The sequence below is a fragment of the Gigantopelta aegis genome, chromosome 6, assembly GCF_016097555.1.
Source record: "Gigantopelta aegis isolate Gae_Host chromosome 6, Gae_host_genome, whole genome shotgun sequence".
Classification (NCBI taxonomy): Eukaryota; Metazoa; Mollusca; class Gastropoda; order Neomphalida; family Peltospiridae; genus Gigantopelta; species Gigantopelta aegis.
Window position 1 is genome coordinate 68376552 of NC_054704.1, and position 23329 is coordinate 68399880.

Here is a 23329-nt window from a genome sequence, read left to right on the forward strand (position 1 = left end):
CGGATTTCCGCTGATGACTTACCAAATATTTGACATCCAATAGTCGATGATTGATTAATCAATGTGCTCTAGTGGTGTCGTTAAACAAAAAAAATATTTTCTTTTGTAATATAGCGGGTTTCCTCTGATGACTACGAGTCAGAATTACCAAATATTTGACATCCAATAGCCGATGATTAATTAATCAATATGCTCCAGTGGTGTCATTAAACAAAAAAAACTAAACAATCTTCTTTTGTAATGGTGTTAATTCAATTAATCACCGACAAATCAATAGCACCAAAGTTTGTCAGACCATTCTACTGAACGTCTCTTTAAATGTAGCATCATGAAATAATTAGCATATTGTATGGTATCGCTAAATTCGATAATATGCTCACTAACATTTCCTTATGTACAGTATTAAACATTGCAGAATATACTACAGAAAACAACCTTGTCACGGTACATCATGTGGGCCCATAGGGCTATTTCTCATTCTAGCCAGTGTACCACGACTGGTATATCAAAGGCTGTGCTATGTGCTATATATGTGCATATAAAAGATCCCTTGCTACTAATGAAAACATGTAGTGGGTTTCCTTTCTAAGACTGTGTCAAAATGACCATATGTATGACATCCAATTGGCGATGATTAATAAATCAATGTGCTCTAGTGGTGTCGGTAAACAAAACAAACCTCTCCCCTCATAGAACATACATGCACACTGTGTACCACAGTAAATAGCCAATCAGAATGCCTGGTTCACTAGAGGTATTTGACAATGATTTGTTTTGTGAGGCACGTGCGGTGCTATTGAAAGTTAAGTGTTCACCTGGCATGTTAATACCTCATTAGAACACAGGTATGTAATTATACCAGTGTAATGTTACAAACACGTAGTTAACAAGTTAAATTGCCATCTCCAGTTACAACACTTGCTCTAGTAGCTTGGTCCTTGGCACGCTATGGGATAAAATATAAACACAGTGTGTTTGAGGGGGTAACTTCCTTGTATATATAATGTTTGTCTTATTGTGGTGACATTGACAGATACCTGATCTGATTTTTCTTTTACATTTGACCAACGGTGGTAAATATTTGAAATTTTCTTGCCAGAAGTAATTTCTTGCATCACTAGCTTGTACTAGCATGATTTGTTTTAAAGCTAAGGTGTTATTAAACCTATCTGTTCATCTGTCTATCCGTCCGTCCCATCCATCCGTCCATCCACCCGTCCGTCCGTCCGTCCGTCCGTCCGTCCGTTCGTTCGTTCATTCATTCATTCAACCACCCAATCAATTAAGCATGCATCCACTAATAAACACAAATACACACACACAGACACATGCACATGCACACACACACACACACACACACACACATAGTGATTGCAGACAATTAATGCCGACATAATTATTTTTAAAATATGATAAACTAAATTTATCTTATAACTTACCAATGATATCCATGTCATAAACCCATGTGATAATTTAGTGCAAATTTAAAGGTACATGCAAATTTTCAAGGTATCTCAGTAATAATGTGTTGCTGTGAATGGGTCATTTGTTTACAAGCCATTAAGACCTGTATACCTGAATGTAATGTGTTCATAAGATTTAGTTAATGTGGGTGAGTTATTTGTGCTAATCATGATGACATCATATTGACAATGGGGGCGACTTTAGTACTGTAATTTACTAAATATTGAATGAAAATGTTATTTTAGAAGTGTTATAGGATAAACAGAATGCGAGTGTGAATAATTTTTACATGCTCATATACCATTAGAGTTTCCAGCATGTCCGTCCCGGGGCCTGTCTCCATGTTAGAAACCGGCCTAGGTGGCGTCGTGGTAGGCCATCGGTCTACAGGCTGGTAGGTACTGGGTTCGGATCCCAGTCGAGGCATGGGATTTTTAATCCAGATACCGACTTCAAACCCTGAGTGAGTGCTCCGCAAGGCTCAATGGGTAGGTGTAAACCACTTGCACCGACCAGTGATCCATAACTGGTTCAACAAAGGCCATGGTTTGTGCTATCCTGCCTGTGGGAAGCGCAAATAAAAGATCCCTTGCTGCCAATCGGAAGAGTAGCCCATGTAGTGGCGACAGCGGGTTTCCTCTCAAAAATCTGTGTGGTCCTTAACCATATGTCTGATGCCATATAACCGTAAATAAAATGTGTTGAGTGCGTCGTTAAATAAAACATTTCTTTCTTTCTTTCCATGTTAGAAAACAGTTGTGTCGAATCCTCTCTATGTATATGTATTGTAAAACTAGTCTTATAGTCCAGTTATTCTAATTACAAACCACTCGGTAACACATGACAAATTGTTGTGTACTAAGCCAGGTGAAATGTAACATTTGTGTCTTTATAGATTTTTCTGTTGTTAATGGGAATTGTGAACACTTGCTACATGTTAGTTTCTTTGTGATATAGCCACTTTATCAAATCAACCATATCATTTTATTATCTGTTTCCATAGCTTCAAAGGTGTACATATTTCCATCATGCTAAGCGAAAGTAGTTCAAGTTGTTATTAATTTAACTCATTTGCATATATTTATGTCATGGATATAATTTATGTGATTATATCATAAGCATAACTGATTTATGTCATGAGTCTTTTATGGTAAATATATTACATTTCCAGGATTAGAAAAAGATATAAAAAAAAACCCTCTTTCATTACATTAAGAAGAAACTAATGAAAAAATAAAAATAAAAGTGTCATGGACGTCAGGTTTTGTTACTTTCATGTATTGTTTTAAACCTGTGTTTTCTAATTTATGTCCAGTGTCTGTGTGTTGTGTTATGGTATACCTTTAATTTCAATTTTTAATTTCTTTCCAGTGTCTGTGTATTGTGTTGTGGTCTACCTTTAATTGCTATTTTTAATTTCTTTCCAGTGTCTGTGTGTTGTGGTATACCTCTAATTGCTATTTCTAATTTCTTTCCAGTGTCTGTGTGTTGTGCTGTGGTCTACCTTTAATTGCTATTTTTAATTTCTCTCCAGTGGCTGTGTGTTGTGTTGTGCTGTTGTGTTCTAGTACTTCTAATTGCTCTTTTTGTAATTTACATGTATGTCCAGTGCCTGTGTGTGTTGTGGTGTGTTGTGTTGTGTTGTGTTGTGTTGTGTTGTGTTGTGTTGTGGTGTGGTGTGGTGTGGTGTGGTGTGGTGTGGTGTGGTGTGGTGTGGTGTGGTGTGGTGTGGTGTGGTGTGGTGTGGTATGGTGTGGTGTGGTGTACTTCTAATTGCTATTTTTAATTTATGCCCAATGCCTGTGTATCTTGTGCTATGTTGTGTTGCTCTTTTTAATTTATGTGGTGTACCTCTAATTTTTCTTTTTAAAATATGTCCAGTGCCTGTGAGTGTTGTGCTTGTGGTCTACCTCTAATTGCCCTGTCTCTGTGATCTATGGGTTTGCTACATTTTAATGGTTGCGTTTTATTTTACAGGATAATTTGAACATTTTCCTCAACTCCTGCCGCAGCCACTTTGGATTAACAGACACACATTTGTTTGACCCCGCTGACCTTGAAGATCTATCACAAAGAGCCATAGCAGAGTGAGTATCTTTTGTACAATATTTAAACTGAAAGTTAAAGTTTGTTTTGTTTAACAACACCATTAAAACACATTGATTTGTTAATCATCGGCTATTGGGTGTCAAACATTTTGATATTTTGACATAAAGTCCTGGAGAAGAAATTGTCTACATTTTTCCATTAGTAGGAAGGGATTTTTTATATATGCACCACCCCACAGACAGGATAGCACATACCATGTCCTTTGATACACCAGTCGTGGTGCAATGGCTTGAATGAGAAGTAGACCAATGGGTTTACTGACAAGGATTGATCCTAGACTGACCGTGCATCAGGCAAGCATATTACCACTAGTCTATGTCTCGCTCAGTGTTTCTGCCAGAAAGAAATTTTTGGGGTATGACGCAATGAAATTGAATGCAACCACAGTCAGCAGCTAGGGGCTATGGGCCTCCCCACAAAGAAAATGGGTTAGGGTTAGGGTTAGGGTTAAGAAAATCATACAGTAATGATAAGAGTCATTAATTTTGTCAAGAGATTAACTTGTAAAAATAAAATGTGCCAAAATGTTTGGGTATGGTGCCATACCCATTTTACCCTCTGACAGAAACCTGCCACTCCTGAGATTTAAACTAATACCTTGTGATAGTGATGTTCCAATGATTGATCATAATAAAAAAAAATTGATCGGTTTGGCTCTCCCAGATGTGATGATTGATTATAAAAAATCCATAATTGACTGTGTGGGAAAATATTCACTGTAATTGTTCAACCAGTCTAGATAATGAAACTGAAGTATATATTTTGGGGGGTTGATGTTTATTGTCTTGTGTACATAAAGAAAAAAGACAATAAATAGTTATTAAAGATAAAATTTGTTATTTGTAAGGTCTAGATCCCAATAAACACGACACTGTGCATGGATGGTCCTTACAATTTAAATCCTTCTTGAAGGGACATTCCTGAGTTTGCTGCATTGTAAGATGTTTCCGACTAATAAAATATTTCTACAAATAAACTTACATATTAACTATATTTTCTTGTTTAGAATATCTGTGTCTGTATATTCAATGTCTTTCTAGTCATCTTAATATTTGTAAGAAGCCCAAACTGGATTTTGTCTTCAAATAATTTCGTACGTACGAAAGAAACATATTTTAGGAAATAAAATGAAATTTAACCGTGTACAAATATTAGAACGATCAGAAAAACGTTTAATATACAGCCACTAATATTTTATGCAGAAAAATATATTTGATATGTAATTACAATCATTAAAAAGTCTCTGTTGGTCAATAACATCTTAAAAATTGCAGCAAACTCAGGAATGTCCCTTTAATTGTGTTCAGGTAATTCTAACTGATTGAGTAATAGAAAGTTGATCGGTTGGTGCCAGCTGATTATAACCAATGATTGGTGATGAAATTCCAACTGATTCCCAACACCACATGTACCTTGTGGTAAAAAAGTAGTGTGATTAGTTGTACACATATTAATTATCCACATAGTTCAAGATATTCAGGGAAATATAACCAGTATGACCAATGTATGTCATAATGATTTCATGTGCACAACGAAAAGTTTTGTCATCTCTTTTTAGTTACATTTGAAACATTTGACATGGTCCAATCATGCTAATCACGAAAATAATATTTTGGATAATGTGGATAATGAAGAAATCATTACACTTGTGTGTGAATCATACTTACTTTATATTTCGTAAAATCAGTACAACACACAAGCTCGTATAATAATCTCTATTTATATTATAATTAACTCATAATGATTGACATTCATTTATGCAAAGCCTCACTGATAAAAAGAAAATAATACAGTCGGTTGTTCAGTTGGGTTTTTTTTTAAACATTTTTCATTAAAACTGGATTTAGATTTTACAAAGCACTTCCATGATTTAGTTTTTGTTACTCAATTTTAAAAAGCAGACATTTTTTATGTTATTATAAATACATATATAATATTGAGACAGTATCAAATGCTGGGGGAAAATATCACTTGACACAGAAACTGTTTCGCCGAGGGACGTAAAACTATCACATTAATAACTTGGCTGTCTGCTTCACTGCACTTAACAATGCATTATTATCTGATTCTGTCGTATATGTAATAGGTACATGTATATCCTGGCACACAGATGGTACAAACATATATAATGGCAGTGTGCATGTCACGCACTCCCCAGCAAAACAGATTTTCTGAAAAATATTAATTTCTTTTTAGTAAAATGTTTTAGCAAGCTTGCATAAAAAGTGTCAGTTTAAGACTTACACATAGCATGAGGTTGAAGATCTTATCAGCCTGCGGCCTAATTCACTAAACTCTCACAACTTTGCGGTCTCGCAGTGCAATGCTAAAAGACTTCCAAAGAGGATGCTTTGTTGTCTAGCAAAGCCTGAGAGAGCTTTGTGAATTAGGCCCCTGAACTGCATCTTGTTATTAGCACCAAGAATGAAGGAAGGAAATGTTTTATTTAATGATGCACTCAACACATTTTATTTACGGTTATATGGCATCAGACATATTTGTAAGGACCACACACATATTGAGAGAGGAAACCCGTTGCTGCCACTTCATGGGCTACTCTTTTCGATTAGCAGCAAGGGATCTTTTATATAATGCACCATCCCACAGACAGGATAGTACATACCACAGCCTTTGTTACACCAGTTGTGGAGCACTGCCTGAAACGAGAAATAACCCAATGGGTCCACCGATGGGGATCGATCCTAGACCAATCGTGCATCAAGCGAAAGCTTTACCACTGGAGTTCGTCTCTCCCCACCAAGAATGAAGTACATCACACCACTAGCTGGACCTCAGACTATACAACGTGCAGTGCACACGTGGAGCCTTTTGTCTGACAGTAGAAACTTTAACTATGTTTTTCATGTGCTTCTTTTATGTGCAATTGTAGGCACAATTTTATTAATAAAGTTGTCTAGACAGTACCTTTCTCATGCACCCATTTCCACATGTGTACTTCAGGGGCCTAATTCACAAAGATCTCTTATGCTCTGTTAGACAACAAAGCATCCTCTTTGTAAGTCTTTTAGCATTGCACTGCGAGATCACAAAGTTGCGAGGGTTTAGTGAATTAGGCCCCTGGCCTACAGGAATATGTTAAGTGGGAGGAGTCTGGGCAATATTCAAGACTTACATAAGCAAATTTTATTTTTTATTTATAGCAGTTGATGAGCAGCATTTTTGTCATGTATACAGACCATGTTATAAAATAAAAAATTGAGGGGAGTCAGTTTCTCCCTTAACTTAGATTATGGGGAGCCATTTAAGATATTTCTATATATCATATAACTTCACATGCTGAGAAGAGCTAAACATCACTATCCTTGAACTGTAGTCTCAGGGGAGTGATTAGGAGCAAGAGTGATACAAGACAAGACAAGACAAGAATTTTATTCTCATAAACTGCACCGAGTGCAGTATGAAGAAAATAGAAACAAAATAAGTTACAAACTCCCCTTAAACTGTGAGGTCTGTGCATGGTAGGCAGAATCTTTCATATGACATCATTGTGACATGTTTCCTTGTGCTTGCCCATCTGCAGTCAGAATCGAACCAAATCTGACTATTTTCTCTTTGAAAATATCACAGAATGGTGGGAAACGGGTAGTGCCCTATGTTTTTATCTTTTCTTTTCATGTGTTCAGGATCTGTGAGCGGTCTTCTCTGGTTTATCGACATCACAATCATCACAATCATACACATATAATTTCTCCATCTCTTGTATGTGTAATTAATAATGTCACTGTTATAAGTCATGGTAGCTTCAATTGTCATGCAAAGACACTTAATAACATATTATAACTTTTGGAAATATAAATTTGTAAAAAATGAATACATGGAAAAACAGTCATCATACATGTATCTGCTTGGAACAAGTATATATTCTCCCCCTTTGCATGTAAAAGCTATGAACTACAACAAAACCCAGACAGATAATATTCTGACCTTTAGCCCATTATCCATAGTTAAATGATCAAATAACTACACGTACATGTATCTGTCATGTGTATGAGTTTAAAAAAAAAATACAACTGGATTGTGTGTTTCCACGGTTACATCCAACCCGATTGAATTATTCTCATGTTTATGTTCATGTGTCTTTAACAAAAGTATTTTATAACTAGAAATCGTACAGTTTATTTAACTAGAAAACACATGAAAAGAAAGGTAAATGTAGTGGAAAATTAATTTTTGTTATTGTGAAAGCACGACCAAATTCACTTCTTGCAAGTACATAAAAGATAGTTTTTATCTTTTGAAAACCAACTCCGTGGAAAAGGGGGTACAGACTGCCATCAAAGACACTATTTGATTTCCCATAATACACCTTGTTTGATGAGACCCGTCCATTGGTAGCTGTCGGGATTGTTATCAAAGTCAGAACGACAGAATCAATATTTCCATTCGCATACTTTATGCGTGAGTAATGTCATTTGTCAACATGTTACGTGCATGTTATCTGGCTGAGCAGAAGAGAATAAGCACATCATTAAATCATGAGCCAATGAAGACAGGTTTTATGTTTCGCAGTCTGTCTGAGGTTTCACCTGATAGGCCAGACCCCTCCTGGTCAACCGTTGTAAAAACATTTTCTCTGGAATTTAACATGTAATGAAGGAGTTGTGATGAGTGTATGATACATTTTACACATTCATTTTGTTGTCAGGTAGACCATTCTGCTTACACACAAAGCCTGGGTATGAAGGTATTTGTACCATGGTGATTGTAAAGGATGACACGCAAAGACATGTTTGTGTGGACTCATAAACACAACATAAAAGCTGGACGAGATAAAAAATAATGGCCACTGTGTATAGCATTTTTGCACTGACAAGCAACAAAAAACAAATCTCAAACAGTAATGACCACTGAGAATATCATGTTTAGGCCAACAACAAAAAAAGAGTTGGTGATCGTCCCCGCCCGTACCTGAAAAATGCACCCTCCCCTGAATTTTTTTTATTTTTTATTTTTTTTAAAACTGTTAAAAATGCGTCAAGATAGCAGCAATTCAACTTTCGTAAGCACTGTAATGGGCTAAACCATCACCAGGTCCATCTGGCGGCCAGTGAAGGAACTACAACATCCAGGCACATGTGCTGCTGGTTGCTACTCCTGCAAACAAAATGGTCTCCAGGGTTTTATAGTTTTCACAGAAAAATAAAAATAAAAACCTCCCCATCCCCACCCTGATTTGTGTGATCAAAAGGACGATCACCAACTCTTTTTTTTTTTTTTTTTTGGCCTTACTCTGATAAGCAACAAAAACAAATTCTAAATAATGAGGAGAAAGTTAAAGGTTAAAGTTTTGTTTTGTTTAATGACACCACTAGAGCACATTTGTCTATTAGTCATCAGCTACTGGATATATCAAACATTTGGTGTACATGTAATTCTGTCTCATAGAGGAAACAGACAACATTTTTACTTGAGTGGCAAGAGATCTTTTATATGAATTTTTCCACTGTCAGGACAGCATATACGACAGACTTTAATATACCAGTGGTGGGGCACTGGTTGAGACAGGAAAATATAAAGATTCAGAGAATGTATAACATTAAAATAATGACCACCAAGGTTAAATGTACACTGGCAAGCAGCAGATTTTAATTATTTTGTCTTTAGCACCATGTTTAATACTTACACTGGCAAGAAACAGAAAACAGAAAAATGTAATGAGCACCATGTTTAACATGTGCAATGGCAAGTAACAAAAAAACAAAAATGTAATGACCACCATGTTTAGCACACATGTATACACTGGCAAGCAACAGAAAAACAGAAAATAATGAGATTATGTTTAACATGTTTAACACATACTATGGCAAGCAGCATAAAAGCAAAAAGGTAATAATAATAATAATAATAATAATAATAATAATAAATTCTTTATTTAGTGAGGGTAACACAGTTAGCAAAAGCTAATCTTCCCTGAGGCCCTCAGGTACAAACAATACAGAATTACAATGCATACATTTATGAACAAATAGAAAATACATATATGGCAATAAACATATGTACAAATGATATTATTTTAGAAAATATTTCTTGAGTCTATATTTAAAAACAGCAGTATTTGGCGATGATCGGATGACCACCATGATTAGCATGTACAGCAGCAAGCAACAGAAAACCAACAAAATAATAACCACCGTGTACATGTAAATGTATATAACATGTACACTGGTAAACAAGAGAAAACCAAAACAATAATGACCACCGTGTACATGTAAATGTATATAACATGTACACTGGTAAACAAGAGAAAACCAAAACAATAATGACCACCATGTTTAATGTACAGTAGCAAGCAACAGAAAACTACCACAGCCTTTAATATACCAGTTATGGGGCACTGGTTGAGACAGGAAAATATAAACATTCAGAGAATGTATAACATTAAAATTATGACCACCATGTGCAACACGTACAGTGGCAAGCGGCATAAAAAAAACCCCGCACCATGACAATGTATAACATGCACTTATGCAAGCGACCTAAAAGAAGGAAGGAATGAAATGTTTTATTTAACGACGCACTCAACACATTTTATTTACGGTTATATGGCGTCAGACATATGTTTAAGGTCCACTATTTTCGATTAGCAGCAAGGGATCTTTTATGTGCACCATCCCATAGATAGGACAGCACATACCACAGCCTTTGATGTACCAGCCAGTGGTGCACTGGCTGGAGCGAGAAATAGCACAATGGGTCCACTGACGGGGATCGATCTCAAACCGACCACACATCAAGCGAGTGCTGTACCACTGGGCTATGCCTAACCCCTCAACAGAAAAGAATCACCTCCTTACATAAATTGTATTTTTGCAAGCAACATATAATCCCCCCCAAATAATGGCCACTCTATATGATGCACATTTACTGTCATAAGCAACTGAGAAATATAATTACAATCATATCATATTCAAGTAATGTGTACTTTTGCGCACAAAAAAAATGACCTCTCTATATGATGCACAATATACACTTACTGTAATAAGCTACTGAGAAGCAGAAAAATAATTACCATCATATCATATTGAAGTAATGTGTACTTTGGAAGAAAAATAATGGCTATCATATTATATAATGTGTACTTTTGCAAGGAACAGAATCTTGAGCAGCCCTCCAGCACTGTAAAGATGACTGGGAGCACAGTGCAAGCTATTGCGGTATCACAATATATCTTGTGACGGGCAAAGGGGAATATGTGTACCTTCAGCTCTAAATTGCCTTCCTGTTTTATGGCGAGGCCTGCACATACTTGGTATAATGGTGAACAAAACACAAGCCAAGAAGATAAAACTTAACACCTTTTGTTGGACGTGATTGGACATCTTTCATGGACAAAGAGCATTCATTCTAATGTTACCTTCTGAAGCAAGGCGTTGAATGGGTTTGTCCTTGGGTGGCGATAAGTTTTATTATACGACAGTCTATTGTGTTTCATTTAAATGGCTTCCACAGGTTTAAGTGGAAAATTATGAAAATGCTGTCGGCTTGGATGGCCGTGGCAGTGATATAAGTGTTTTTGCCTCCATGCAATGTTGTTTTCGTACTGGTCACATTCTTCAGCACAGGGATCCAGGACACGTCTTTTGTTATGAGGAGTGTTTTCCTGTCACTGTGTTCATCACCAGTTCAAACTCCTCAAAACCACCTGTTGCTTCCAGGAAATGGTGCTAGCTGGGTATAAATTAAAAAACAAATTGTTGTATGGGGAGTGAGTTACAAAATGCACATGTTCATACATGGTCTTGGACATAATCTAGTATTTGGGGCCACATTTTGGGTCCAAAAGCAGTGGATGGAAACAAGGCTTCACAACACCTAGCTGATATTAAACCAGTTAAGTCGGAAGGAAATGGGACTTTGCAAAACCTACATGTACATAGCAGTAGGTGTATCTAGTACATGTAGGTGGAAATGGGACTTTGCCTAACAGGCATCAAACCCGTGGTTGGAAATGGGTCTTTGCCTGACTGGCATCAAACTAGTGGGCAGGAAATGGGACTTTGCCTGACTGGCATCAAACTAGTGGGCAGGAAATGGGACTTTACAACACTTTCCTAGCAGTAGGTGTACTTAGGACTTTGTATAACTAGCATCAAGCCAATGAGCAGGAAATGACACTGCATCAAACCAGTGGGTGGAAATGACACTTTGCCCAACAGGCATCAAACCAGTGGGTGGAAATGGCACTTTGCCCAACAGGCATCAAACCAGTGGGTGGAAATGGCACTTTGCCCAACAGGCATCAAACCAGTGGGTGGAAATGGCACTTTGCCCAACAGGCATCAAACCAGTGGGTGGAAATGACACTTTGCCCAACAGGCATCAAACCAGTGGGTGGAAATGGCACTTTGCCCAACAGGCATCAAACCAGTGGGTGGAAATGGCACTTTGCCCAACAGGCATCAAACCAGTGGGTGGAAATGGCACATTGCCCAACAGGCATCAAACCAGTGGGTGGAAATGGCACTTTGCCCAACAGGCATCAAACCAGTGGGTGGAAATGGCACTTTGCCCAACAGGCATCAAACCAGTGGGTGGAAATGGCACTTTGCCCAACAGGCATCAAACCAGTGGGTGGAAATGGCACTTTGCCCAACAGGCATCAAACCAGTGGGTGGAAATGGCACTTTGCCCAACAGGCATCAAACCAGCGGGTGGAAATGGCACTTTGCCCAACAGGCATCAAACCAGCGGGTGGAAATGGCACTTTGCCAAACAGGCATCAAACCAGCGGGTGGAAATGGAACTTTGCCCAACAGGCATCAAACCAGCGGGTGGAAATTTCACTTTGCCCAACAGGCATCAAACCAGCGGGTGGAAATTTCACTTTGCCCAACAGGCATCAAACCAGCGGGTGGAAATTTCACTTTGCCCAACAGGCATCAAACCAGCGGGTGGAAATGGCACTTTGCCCAACAGGCATCAAACCAGTGGGTGGAAATGGCACTTTGCCCAACAGGCATCAAACCAGTGGGTGGAAATGGCACTTTGCCCAACAGGCATCAAACCAGCGGGTGGAAATTTCACTTTGCCCAACAGGCATCAAACCAGCGGGTGGAAATTTCACTTTGCCCAACAGGCATCAAACCAGCGGGTGGAAATGGCACTTTGCCCAACAGGCATCAAACCAGCAGGTGGAAATGGCACTTTGCAACATCTACATTAACTCTGCATGGAATCAAAGCATTGAAGACCGGTAGATTTACAAATGTACTTGTTTGTTGTGTGTTATTGTAGGATCAGTTTTCCTTGGTATATCTTGTGGGGTATTTTCCATTCCTCACGACTGTTATGACTGGTATATATAGTGTTATATTATTTTAACAAGTTCTGATCACAGATCACTTTTGAACATTGTTTCAGTACCTGCAGTTCGACCTGTGATACATTAAAAAATCTTGCAGTTATGAAAATTACTGAAAAGCGTATTCAGCTGGGATTCATTACACATTGGTTCATAAGAATACTTGTCAATTGGTTCACTCTAAATCATTGTTGAAATCATGAAATTAAGAACATAATATCACACTGCCGACACTTTACAACATAAGAAGCTTGGGTTTTTTAGCTATATATTTTTAAAATATTGTCGAAAATATATACTGGCCTTTTAATTAACTTTAAGTAAACAATATCTGATGGTGTCTGTAGACTAACATTCCTTTCTTCTATTTTGTGAAAGACATTCCTTGGTGAATAGGAATACAGTGACTCGACTGTTGCTCCACTCGTTATCAGGCTGACAGTCGGATCCCGTTAGATATGTTTTATGATTTCTTCTCCCTCACCTTTAACCACCTTGTCTTTTATCATTTTCATAATGCTACAGCCTTAACCCTTCATTTATCAGCTAGAGGCCGGATGTAGCCCAGTTGTAAAGCATTCGCCTGATGTGTGGTCAGTCTGGGATCAACCCCCGTCGGTGGACCCATTGAGCTATTTCTCATTCAAGCCAGTGTACCACAACTGATATATATCAAATGCCGTGGTATGTACTATCCTGTTTGTAGGATAGTGTATATAAAAGATCCCTTGCTACTAATAGAAAAATGTATCGGGTTTTCTCTCTTAAGACTATGTCGGAATTACCTAATGTTTGACATCCAATAGCCAATGATTAATAAATCAATGTGCTCTAGTGGTGTCATTAAACAAAAGCTTTAACTTTCAGTTATCAACTACTTCAGTGAAATAAGCTTAAAATCCATTTTAGTCTTTCATTACATCTTTTCATTTATTTAGTAGATAATATATTTATTTATTAAAATGTTGAAAACCCTGCTTCCCCCAAATCAAAAGCTGTACTTTTGTGTCTATTTGTGTGGATGGATGGATGGATGGATGGATAGACAGACAGATGGATGGATGGATGGATGGATGGACGGACGGATGGACAAATAGATGAATAGATGGACAGACAAATTGATGCACAGACAAATGGATGAATGGATGGACATATGGATGGATGGATGGATAAGCAAATGGATGGATGGACATATGGATGGATGGAAGCAAGGGTGCAGAAATAGAAAATATTTAACAAGCCTGCCAGACCAGAACCAACTAGAATTTACTAGCCCGCCAGAATTTCTATAGAACAAAATATTATTAGCAATATTATACAGTGTCTTCACTTAATTGATATACATGTATATAGATATATTGACAAAACATTATTAAAGGGACATTCCTGAGTTTGCTTCATTGTAAAATGTTTCCGTCTAATAAAATATTTCTATGATTAAACTTACATGATAAATATATTTTCTTGTTTAGAATATCAGTGTCTGTATATTCAATGTTTTTCTGGTCGTCTTAATATTTGTAAGAAGCTCAAACTGAATTTTGTCTTCATACATACGAAAAAAATACATTTTAGGAAATAAAATGAAATTTAAACTAGTACAAATATTAGAATGATCAGAAACATGTTTAATGTACAGCCACTAATATTTTATGCAGGAAAATATATTTAATATGTAATTACAATCGTTAAAAAGTCTCTGTTAGTCGATCACATCTTAAAAATTGCAGCAAACTCAGGAATGTCCCTTTAAGAACACGTGGTAAATGATCACCATCATGTGGCAAACAAAATAAAAAAGACAGATGGACCATCGGACTGGTAGTTGCTTTTGTGAACTTGTCCGTCAGAATTTGTACTCACATATGGTGAGTGGGTGAGTACTTTCTGCACCCCTGTGGATGGATGGATGGCCAGACAGTGTTTAAAATGGAATGTTAGCTAGATGGAAGTACATGCACATGTACAGCTTATGTACAGTAAACCTACAAAAAATCACAAATCCTGTATTACAATCACCTGTTTATAGTGGCCAATTCATAATTTTATATTTTTATCTGAATATCAAGTCCACCTGTTCATTATGGTCACTTTGTTTTTGTGATTCCTTTGTGTGGTCAAGACTGTTATAACTTCTCCATAATATGTCACCATGCAAGACAGCATTCCTGTACTATATACACATACCGAGAGCTCAAGGAACAGAGTTGTCCTTCCTTTGTAGCTATATCAGGTTGGATTCCTTCATTATGTTTGTGAGATCAGTCGCTTTATCGGAGTCCGTGCAAAGCGAACCGACAAAGATGTACCGCTGGCTCTGGATTAATATACCTGTCAGTTGTTTTGTTCACGGGAAACGAACACTGTGTGTTATTAATTATTGGGTACCTAACACCGATATGTAACTGGAGGTGACAGCAATAATATCCAATTGGCATTCCTGGAGTTACTCTGCTTAGGTACAAGCTTTATTGGCTTGTCTAGAAGAAAAAAAGCTATAGTCCACCTTCTGATATCATTTACATGGACTTAATTTTTAATATGTCCATGTTACAGATATGTTTTATCTCCTGTCATGTGAAGATTTCAGTAAGATTTCAATAAGTATAACTTTACTTATTGCCTTATGTTGTTAAGATAATAATAAAAAAACCCATATCTCCTGCATCAAAGTGTTATGTTAAGACATTTTAAAATAAATTAAAAGTGTCCATCTTGAATGGATTTTGAAACTCGCCAACAGTTATGCATGCTTTATTTAAAGATTTTTAATGCAAAAATACAGCATTTCTTAGGCACAATTTCTCATTAATGCTTCAACAATGTTTCACAATTCAAGTCAAAATCAACTCAAGCTTTTTGGTCCATGCAAATATGAACCAAAATAATGTGTGTGTGCACTTTCCTATGACTTGGGCATGCATGTGTTTAATGTTTTTTCAATTCTTAGTTGCATTAACTAAGACTTTTTATAAGCTGCATGATGATAATGGATACGATCTCCCTTGTACACTGTCGTCAGACAATAAACAGAGATCATGTCCTTTTGGGGACGGGATGTAGCCCAGTGGCCTGATGTACGGTCGGTCTAGGATCGATCTCTGTCGGTGGACCCATTGAGCTATTTCTCATTCCGGCCATTGCACCATATATCAAAGGCCGTGGTATGTAGCAGCTTTCCTCACTAAGCCCTCCCGTCGGTGGACCCATTGAGCTATTTCTCATTCAAACCAGTGCACCACGACTGGTATATCAAAGGATGTGGTATGTACTATCCTGTTTGTAGGATAGTACATATAAAAGATCCCTTGATACTAATAGAAAAATATAGCAGGTTTCCTCTCTTAAGACTATACGTCAGAATTACCAAATGTTTGACATCCAGTAGCCGATGATTAATAAATCAATGTGCTCTAGTGGTGTTGTTAAACAAACTTTTTAAAAACTTCTTATGTTTTTTTGATTCTACATGCTGTGCCTTAGTGTTTTAATAAATGTATATCCAAAAGGTCTTTTTCCACTTGTGCATTTTAGGTTGTGGTTTCATGTCTTCATTCACGCACTAGCTGCTAACGACCAGCAAACAGGTGGCATCCACCATTCTGGTTAACTGATTCCATCTTGGCGTTAAATGCGAACGTATGGAAAGCACTCGCTGTTCAATAATCACAATGACCATTGGCTGAATAGAAAATATTATGACACATAAAACACTCTCGAATGCTATTTTATTTTCATTCAAGGCATTTTACGATGTGATGGCAGGCTGTGTGTTTTTAACACCGCACTGTATAGTGGAAACTTTATCATTACAACTCCATTTCAGCAAATGAAGCATTTTGCCAATGTGTTTTATGCAGCGTGAAAATCGTGGAAACAGACCTTTACAGTGCTTTGTGTGATTTCCTATCATGTTACTAACACTATGAAATAAATTGTGAATGTTCATGCATCAGGTCACAAAAACCTCCTTGTACACCGTTACACATATGGTCTTATTTTCACCTACTCATTTCCATAAAGCAGATGCTGCAAGGTAGGTCAGCCACACACATTGATTAGTCATTAGCTGTTGGATTTCAGTTAAACATTTAATCATTTCGACCACCATCTTCAGAGGAAATTAGTAACCCTCTAGATTTGTTCATTAATAGGAATGGGATCTTTTATATGCAGTTTCAAGGAGGGGACGTAGCCCAGTGGTTAAGTGCTCACCTGATGCGTGGTCGGACTAGGATCAATCCCCGTAGGTGGGCCCATTGGGCTATTTTTTGTTCCAGCCAGTGCACCACAATTGGTATTTCAAATGGGATCATGCATTTAAAAGATCAGTGGGTTTCCTCCCTAAGACTATATGTCAAATTTACCAAATGTTTGACATCCAATAGCTGATGATCAATAAATCAATGTGCTCTAGTGGTATCATTTATTTTAAAAAATATATATATAAATTTATATGCACTTTCCCACAGACAGGACAGTATATACCACAGTCTTTGACATATCAGTTATGTTAGGTCATCATGTCCTATTTTATAACAATAATCACAACATCTATACAGTAAACTAGTATTATGTCCTGGTGGTAATAGATATGCAGTATTCGAGCTCCACCGAATATATGATTATGGACAGCATAAACTAGTTAGTTGTTGGTTTGGATTAGGCATGTTTTATTTGTCATGATAACTACTTCAATGGTTTGAAGAAGTTTGTTTTGTTTAACGACACCAATGGAGCACATCGATTAATTAATCATCGGCTCAATGGTTTGAATTATGAATCATGAAATCTGAACAAGTGATTTGAATGAGCAATAATGGTTCCATATATATAGATGATCTGAATGTTGTCTCAACCAACATTCTTCCCTGCTATAACTATACTGATCAAGGGATGGGGATCACTAGAGGTGCGATAAGTGGCAGGATTGATCACCCTCAAGACACTTGGCGTTTTTCCAATCCCAACCAGTGTCCCATGACTGCCTGTTACATTAAAGGCTGTCTGTAGGAAAGTACATGTAAAGGGTCCATGCTGGTTTTTTCCCATGCCAACCATGTCCCACGATTGCCTGTTACATTAAGGAAGGAAACGTTTTATTTTTAACGATGCACTCAACACATTTTATTTACGGTTATATGGCATCAGACATATGGTTAAGGACCACACAGATATTGAGAGAGGAAACCCGTTGTCGCCACTTCATGGGCTACTCTTTTCAATCAGCAGCAAGGGATCTTTTATATGCAACATCCCACAGACAGGATAGTACACACCATGGCCTTTGTTATACCAGTTGTGGAGCACTGGCTGGAACGAGAAATAGCCCAATGAGTCTATTGGAAAGTGCATATAAAAGATCCTTGCTTCTCTTTTGGTAGGCAGCATCAAGTTTGCTATCTTTCTTATTCTCGAGCATGTATTGAAAATAACCATATGTTAGACATCAAATAGCCGTAGGTTAAAATATGCTGATATATATCTTTTCCTCTTCTCTACTGATCAAATCATACCAAATTTTAATTATGTACAACTGGTGTATTTGCTGGGGGGGTTTAAAAAAGAAAAAAAAGAAATTATTCACCCACAGGCCCAAGTTCATAACCTTGCAGACAAATGTTAACATCCCCCAGTTCTATTTCAGTTTTTATAACCTTCAACAAGTTCACAACACTTCCACTTCCAGAAAATGTCAAATGACACTCTCCCTCCCATATTCCTACCATTCCACTTTGTATAATCTCTAAGTTTATAACCATTTCAAATTAACTTAGCATGGATGACAATTTTAAAATCCATATTCTTGTAATATGTAATGTATCTATTATATATATACATTATTTATTTTTGTATTTATCCAACTTGCCAACAAAACCATGACAAATACAGCTAAACTAGATGATCTTTATACAGGTACTTTGTTATCTAATTTGAATAAGTATGAACTGTAACTGCAGTCTACCATTGATCTCGGAAAGAGGTCTCTATGTGAGAAAAATGCCTATAGGGCACATATTTAGAATATTTTGATATAACAATAGACATTAAGCTGGCAATACCTAGCTGGCAATACCTAGCTGGCAATACCTAGCTGGCAATACCTAGCTGACACAAAGGAAGCAGAAGTCGTACCATGCTTGTATAATTATAAAGGTAATGTTCAGTGTAGATGAGTGTCATTATTTAAATATTATGTAAAACATAAAATGTTCAATATAAAAATGTGTTAGTGAAATAAGTATGTTTATCACATGTCATTACATTTATGAAGAGAAACTATATGGTGTGCATTAATGTTAATGCATCTTTTATGGAAAAATATATGTTTGTTACAGTTTTGTAAATTGACTTTTTATATTTCCAAATCACTGCCTTACACCATATAGGTACAAAATGTCTAAGTGATGGACATAAAAAACATTCAAAACATTCATCATCCCCATTATACAAATCCTAAATTAATTATAGTCTGTCCCACAGGGAACGCCTTTTTCCAGACAATGAAATTTACTACAAGTTATTTATTTCTGAACCGACTGAGTTGTAAATTGCACACAAAAATAGTACTTATTAGTTATTTCCAAAACACTGTTACATTTCTTCTTATATCAAACCAATCTGAAATGATTGACAAAAAACAAATTTTTTATAAAATGATGAGACAGACTATAGATCTATATTACTGAAAAAGTCTATATCACAGCAGTTAAAAAGTATAGCATAATGGTAATAGGAGGTCACATAAAATATATGGTTGTCTCAGATCATACAAGTAGTAACAGGGACTTTGTAACCTTGTAGTAACAGGGACTTTGTAAACTTGTAGTAACAGGGACTTTGTAACCTTGTAGTAACAGGGACTTTGTAAACTTGTAGTAACAGGGACTTTGTAAACTTGTAGTAACATGGACTTTGTAAACTTGTAGTAACAGGGACTTTGTAAACTTGTAGTAATAGGGACTTGTAAACTTGTAGTAACAGGGACTTTGTAACCTTGTAGTAATAGGACTTTGTAAACTTGTAGTAACAGGGACTTTGTAAACTTGTAGTAATAGGACTTTGTAAACTTGTAGTAACATGGACTTTGTAACCTTGTAGTAACATGGACTTTGTAAACTTGTAGTAATAGGACTTTGTAAACTTGTAGTAACAGGGACTTTGTAACCTTGTAGTAACATGGACTTTGTAAACTTGTAGTAACATGGACTTTGTAAACTTGTAGTAACAGGGACTTTGTAACCTTGTAGTAACATGGACTTTGTAACCTTGTAGTAACATGGACTTTGTAAACTTGTAGTAACAGGGACTTTGTAAACTTGTAGTAACATGGACTTTGTAAACTTGTAGTAACAGGGACTTTGTAACCTTGTAGTAACAGGGACTTTGTAAACTTGTAGTAACAGGGACTTTGTAAACTTGTAGTAACATGGACATTGTAAACTTGTAGTAATAGGACTTTGTAAACTTGTAGTAACAGGGACTTTGTAAACTTGTAGTAATAGGACTTTGTAAACTTGTAGTAACATGGACTTTGTAACCTTGTAGTAACATGGACTTTGTAAACTTGTAGTAATAGGACTTTGTAAACTTGTAGTAACAGGGACTTTGTAACCTTGTAGTAACATGGACATTGTAAACTTGTAGTAATAGGACTTTGTAAACTTGTAGTAACAGGGACTTTGTAAACTTGTAGTAATAGGACTTTGTAAACTTGTAGTAACATGGACTTTGTAACCTTGTAGTAACATGGACTTTGTAAACTTGTAGTAATAGGACTTTGTAAACTTGTAGTAACAGGGACTTTGTAACCTTGTAGTAACATGGACTTTGTAAACTTGTAGTAACATGGACTTTGTAAACTTGTAGTAATAGGACTTTGTAAACTTGTAGTAACAGGGACTTTGTAACCTTGTAGTAACAGGGACTTTGTAACCTTGTAGTAACATGGACTTTGTAAACTTGTAGTAACAGGGACTTTGTAAACTTGTAGTAACAGGGACTTTGTAAACTTGTAGTAACATGGACTTTGTAAACTTGTAGTAACAGAGACTTTGTAAACTTGTAGTAACATGGACATTGTAACCTTGTAGTAACATGGACTTTGTAAACTTGTAGTAATAGGACTTTGTAAACTTGTAGTAACAGGGACTTTGTAACCTTGTAGTAACATGGACTTTGTAAACTTGTAGTAACAGGGACTTTGTAAACTTGTAGTAACATGGACATTGTAAACTTGTAGTAATAGGACTTTGTAAACTTGTAGTAACAGGGACTTTGTAAACTTGTAGTAATAGGACTTTGTAACCTTGTAGTAACATGGACTTTGTAAACTTGTAGTAATAGGACTTTGTAAACTTGTAGTAACAGGGACTTTGTAACCTTGTAGTAACATGGACTTTGTAACCTTGTAGTAACATGGACTTTGTAAACTTGTAGTAACAGGGACTTTGTAAACTTGTAGTAACAGGGACTTTGTAAACTTGTAGTAACATGGACTTTGTAAACTTGTAGTAACAGAGACTTTGTAAACTTGTAGTAACATGGACATTGTAACCTTGTAGTAACATGGACTTTGTAAACTTGTAGTAACATGGACTTTGTAAACTTGTAGTAATAGGACTTTGTAAACTTGTAGTAACAGGGACTTTGTAACCTTGTAGTAACATGGACTTTGTAACCTTGTAGTAACATGGACTTTGTAAACTTGTAGTAATAGGGACTTTGTAAACTTGTAGTAATATGGACTTTGTAAACTTGTAGTAACAGGGACTTTGTAACCTTGTAGTAACAGGGACTTTGTAAACTTGTAGTAATAGGACTTTGTAAACTTGTAGTAACAGGGACTTTGTAAACTTGTAGTAACGTGGACTTTGTAAACTTGTAGTAACATGGACTTTGTAAACTTGTAGTAACATGGACTTTGTAAACTTGTAGTAACAGGGACTTTGTAACCTTGTAGTAACAGGGACTTTGTAAACTTGTAGTAACAGGGACTTTGTAAACTTTAGTAACAGGGACTTTGTAAACTTGCAGATGCTTATATGGCCATGGTAATAAAGAGTGGGGGGTTTTGTGTGTGTTTTTTAAAAATCACATTGACATACATTATTAAATTAAAATTACACATTTTGTTGACTATTTTCTTTACAAGTATCTCTTCAGATAATGTTTTTTTTTAAATAATATTTTAATTCCTACATTTTGTTAGTTTTAAGCATATTACTCTTTGTTGCTAGGGGGCAGAACGTATTCAAGTGGTAAAGCGCATGCTTGATGAACAATCGGTCTAGGATCAATGCCCGTCGGTGGGCCCATTGGGTTATTTCTCGTTCCAGCCAGTGCACCATGACTAGTATATCAACGGTCATGGTATGTGCTATCCTGTCTGTGGGATGGTGCATATAAAAGATCCCTTGCTACTAATGGAAAAATGTAGTGGATTTCCTCTCTATAACTGTGTCAAAATTACCATATATTTGACATCCAATAGCCGATGATTAATAAATCAATGTGCTCTAGTGGTGTTGTTAAACAAAACAAATTCTTTGTTGCTGAACCATAGAAGAGTACTAAATGGAGTATTCACATCCTAAATTTTAATCTTATTTCTAGTCAGAAATAAATGTCTTTCAATTCCAACAAATAATACTGGCAGCAAATGGCATGTCACGAAGAAAGGGAAATGAATTTCAAATCATGAGTCTATCTCTTAGAGAGAAAAATATGCGTGCATTTGCACACATGCTTAGGACAGAGAGGTTGGAATGTCCCTTAAACATTTTACTGTTTTTTTTATTTGTGCATACTGAAGGATTATTGTGTTGCATTCATTGCTCACCTGTTTGAATAAGAAATTTCATTTGCAATACACATTCCGTGCTGCGATCGAAAATGATAAATTTGGGGATTACAGTTTTGATGAGCAGGGTTTTCCTGTGTGACTCACCCAACTGTTATCAGATTTATGTATCAGTTTTATCTCTTTATTATATGAATGCAAGTTGGCCTACTCATATCTGCAACGGTATGCTTCCTTTCTCAAACTGTTTTTGATCTTTTAGTACTCTTAAGCCCATTGCCATCCATAATCTACAATCTGTGGATGATTCAAAATCTAGTTCACTGAACTGACTACTTCACCATGTATTAATAAGGTTATGTTATAAATCTTACTTTACAACCTCTATGGATTCTATAGTTGTTTGAGGGTTTTCATTAAAGACTGTGTAAAGGTCTACATACTGTAGTATTGCATGTGACAGTTTACATGCTGTTCCTACATGAGTGTCCACAATTGCATAAGAGTCTATACATCTAGTGTTTGAGGATAAGAGGCTCTGCACTATGGATTTTGCATTATACAGCCTACAAGGGGTGAGACATAGCCCAGTGGTAAAGCATTCGCTTGATGTGCAGTCAGTGTGGATCAAT

General features: G+C 36.6%; 1 protein-coding gene across 4 annotated transcripts in view; it reads left to right on the forward strand.

Moving 5' to 3' along the window:
- LOC121374175 (LIM and calponin homology domains-containing protein 1-like) overlaps window positions 1-23329 on the forward strand; it is a 190846-nt gene that overhangs the window by 88088 nt on the left and 79429 nt on the right. For all 4 annotated transcript variants that reach the window (XM_041501150.1, XM_041501148.1, XM_041501152.1 and 1 more), the window contains exon 4: window positions 3442-3551. In XM_041501150.1, the coding sequence (XP_041357084.1) occupies window positions 3442-3551 (110 nt within the window). The remainder of the gene's footprint in view (window positions 1-3441; window positions 3552-23329) is intronic.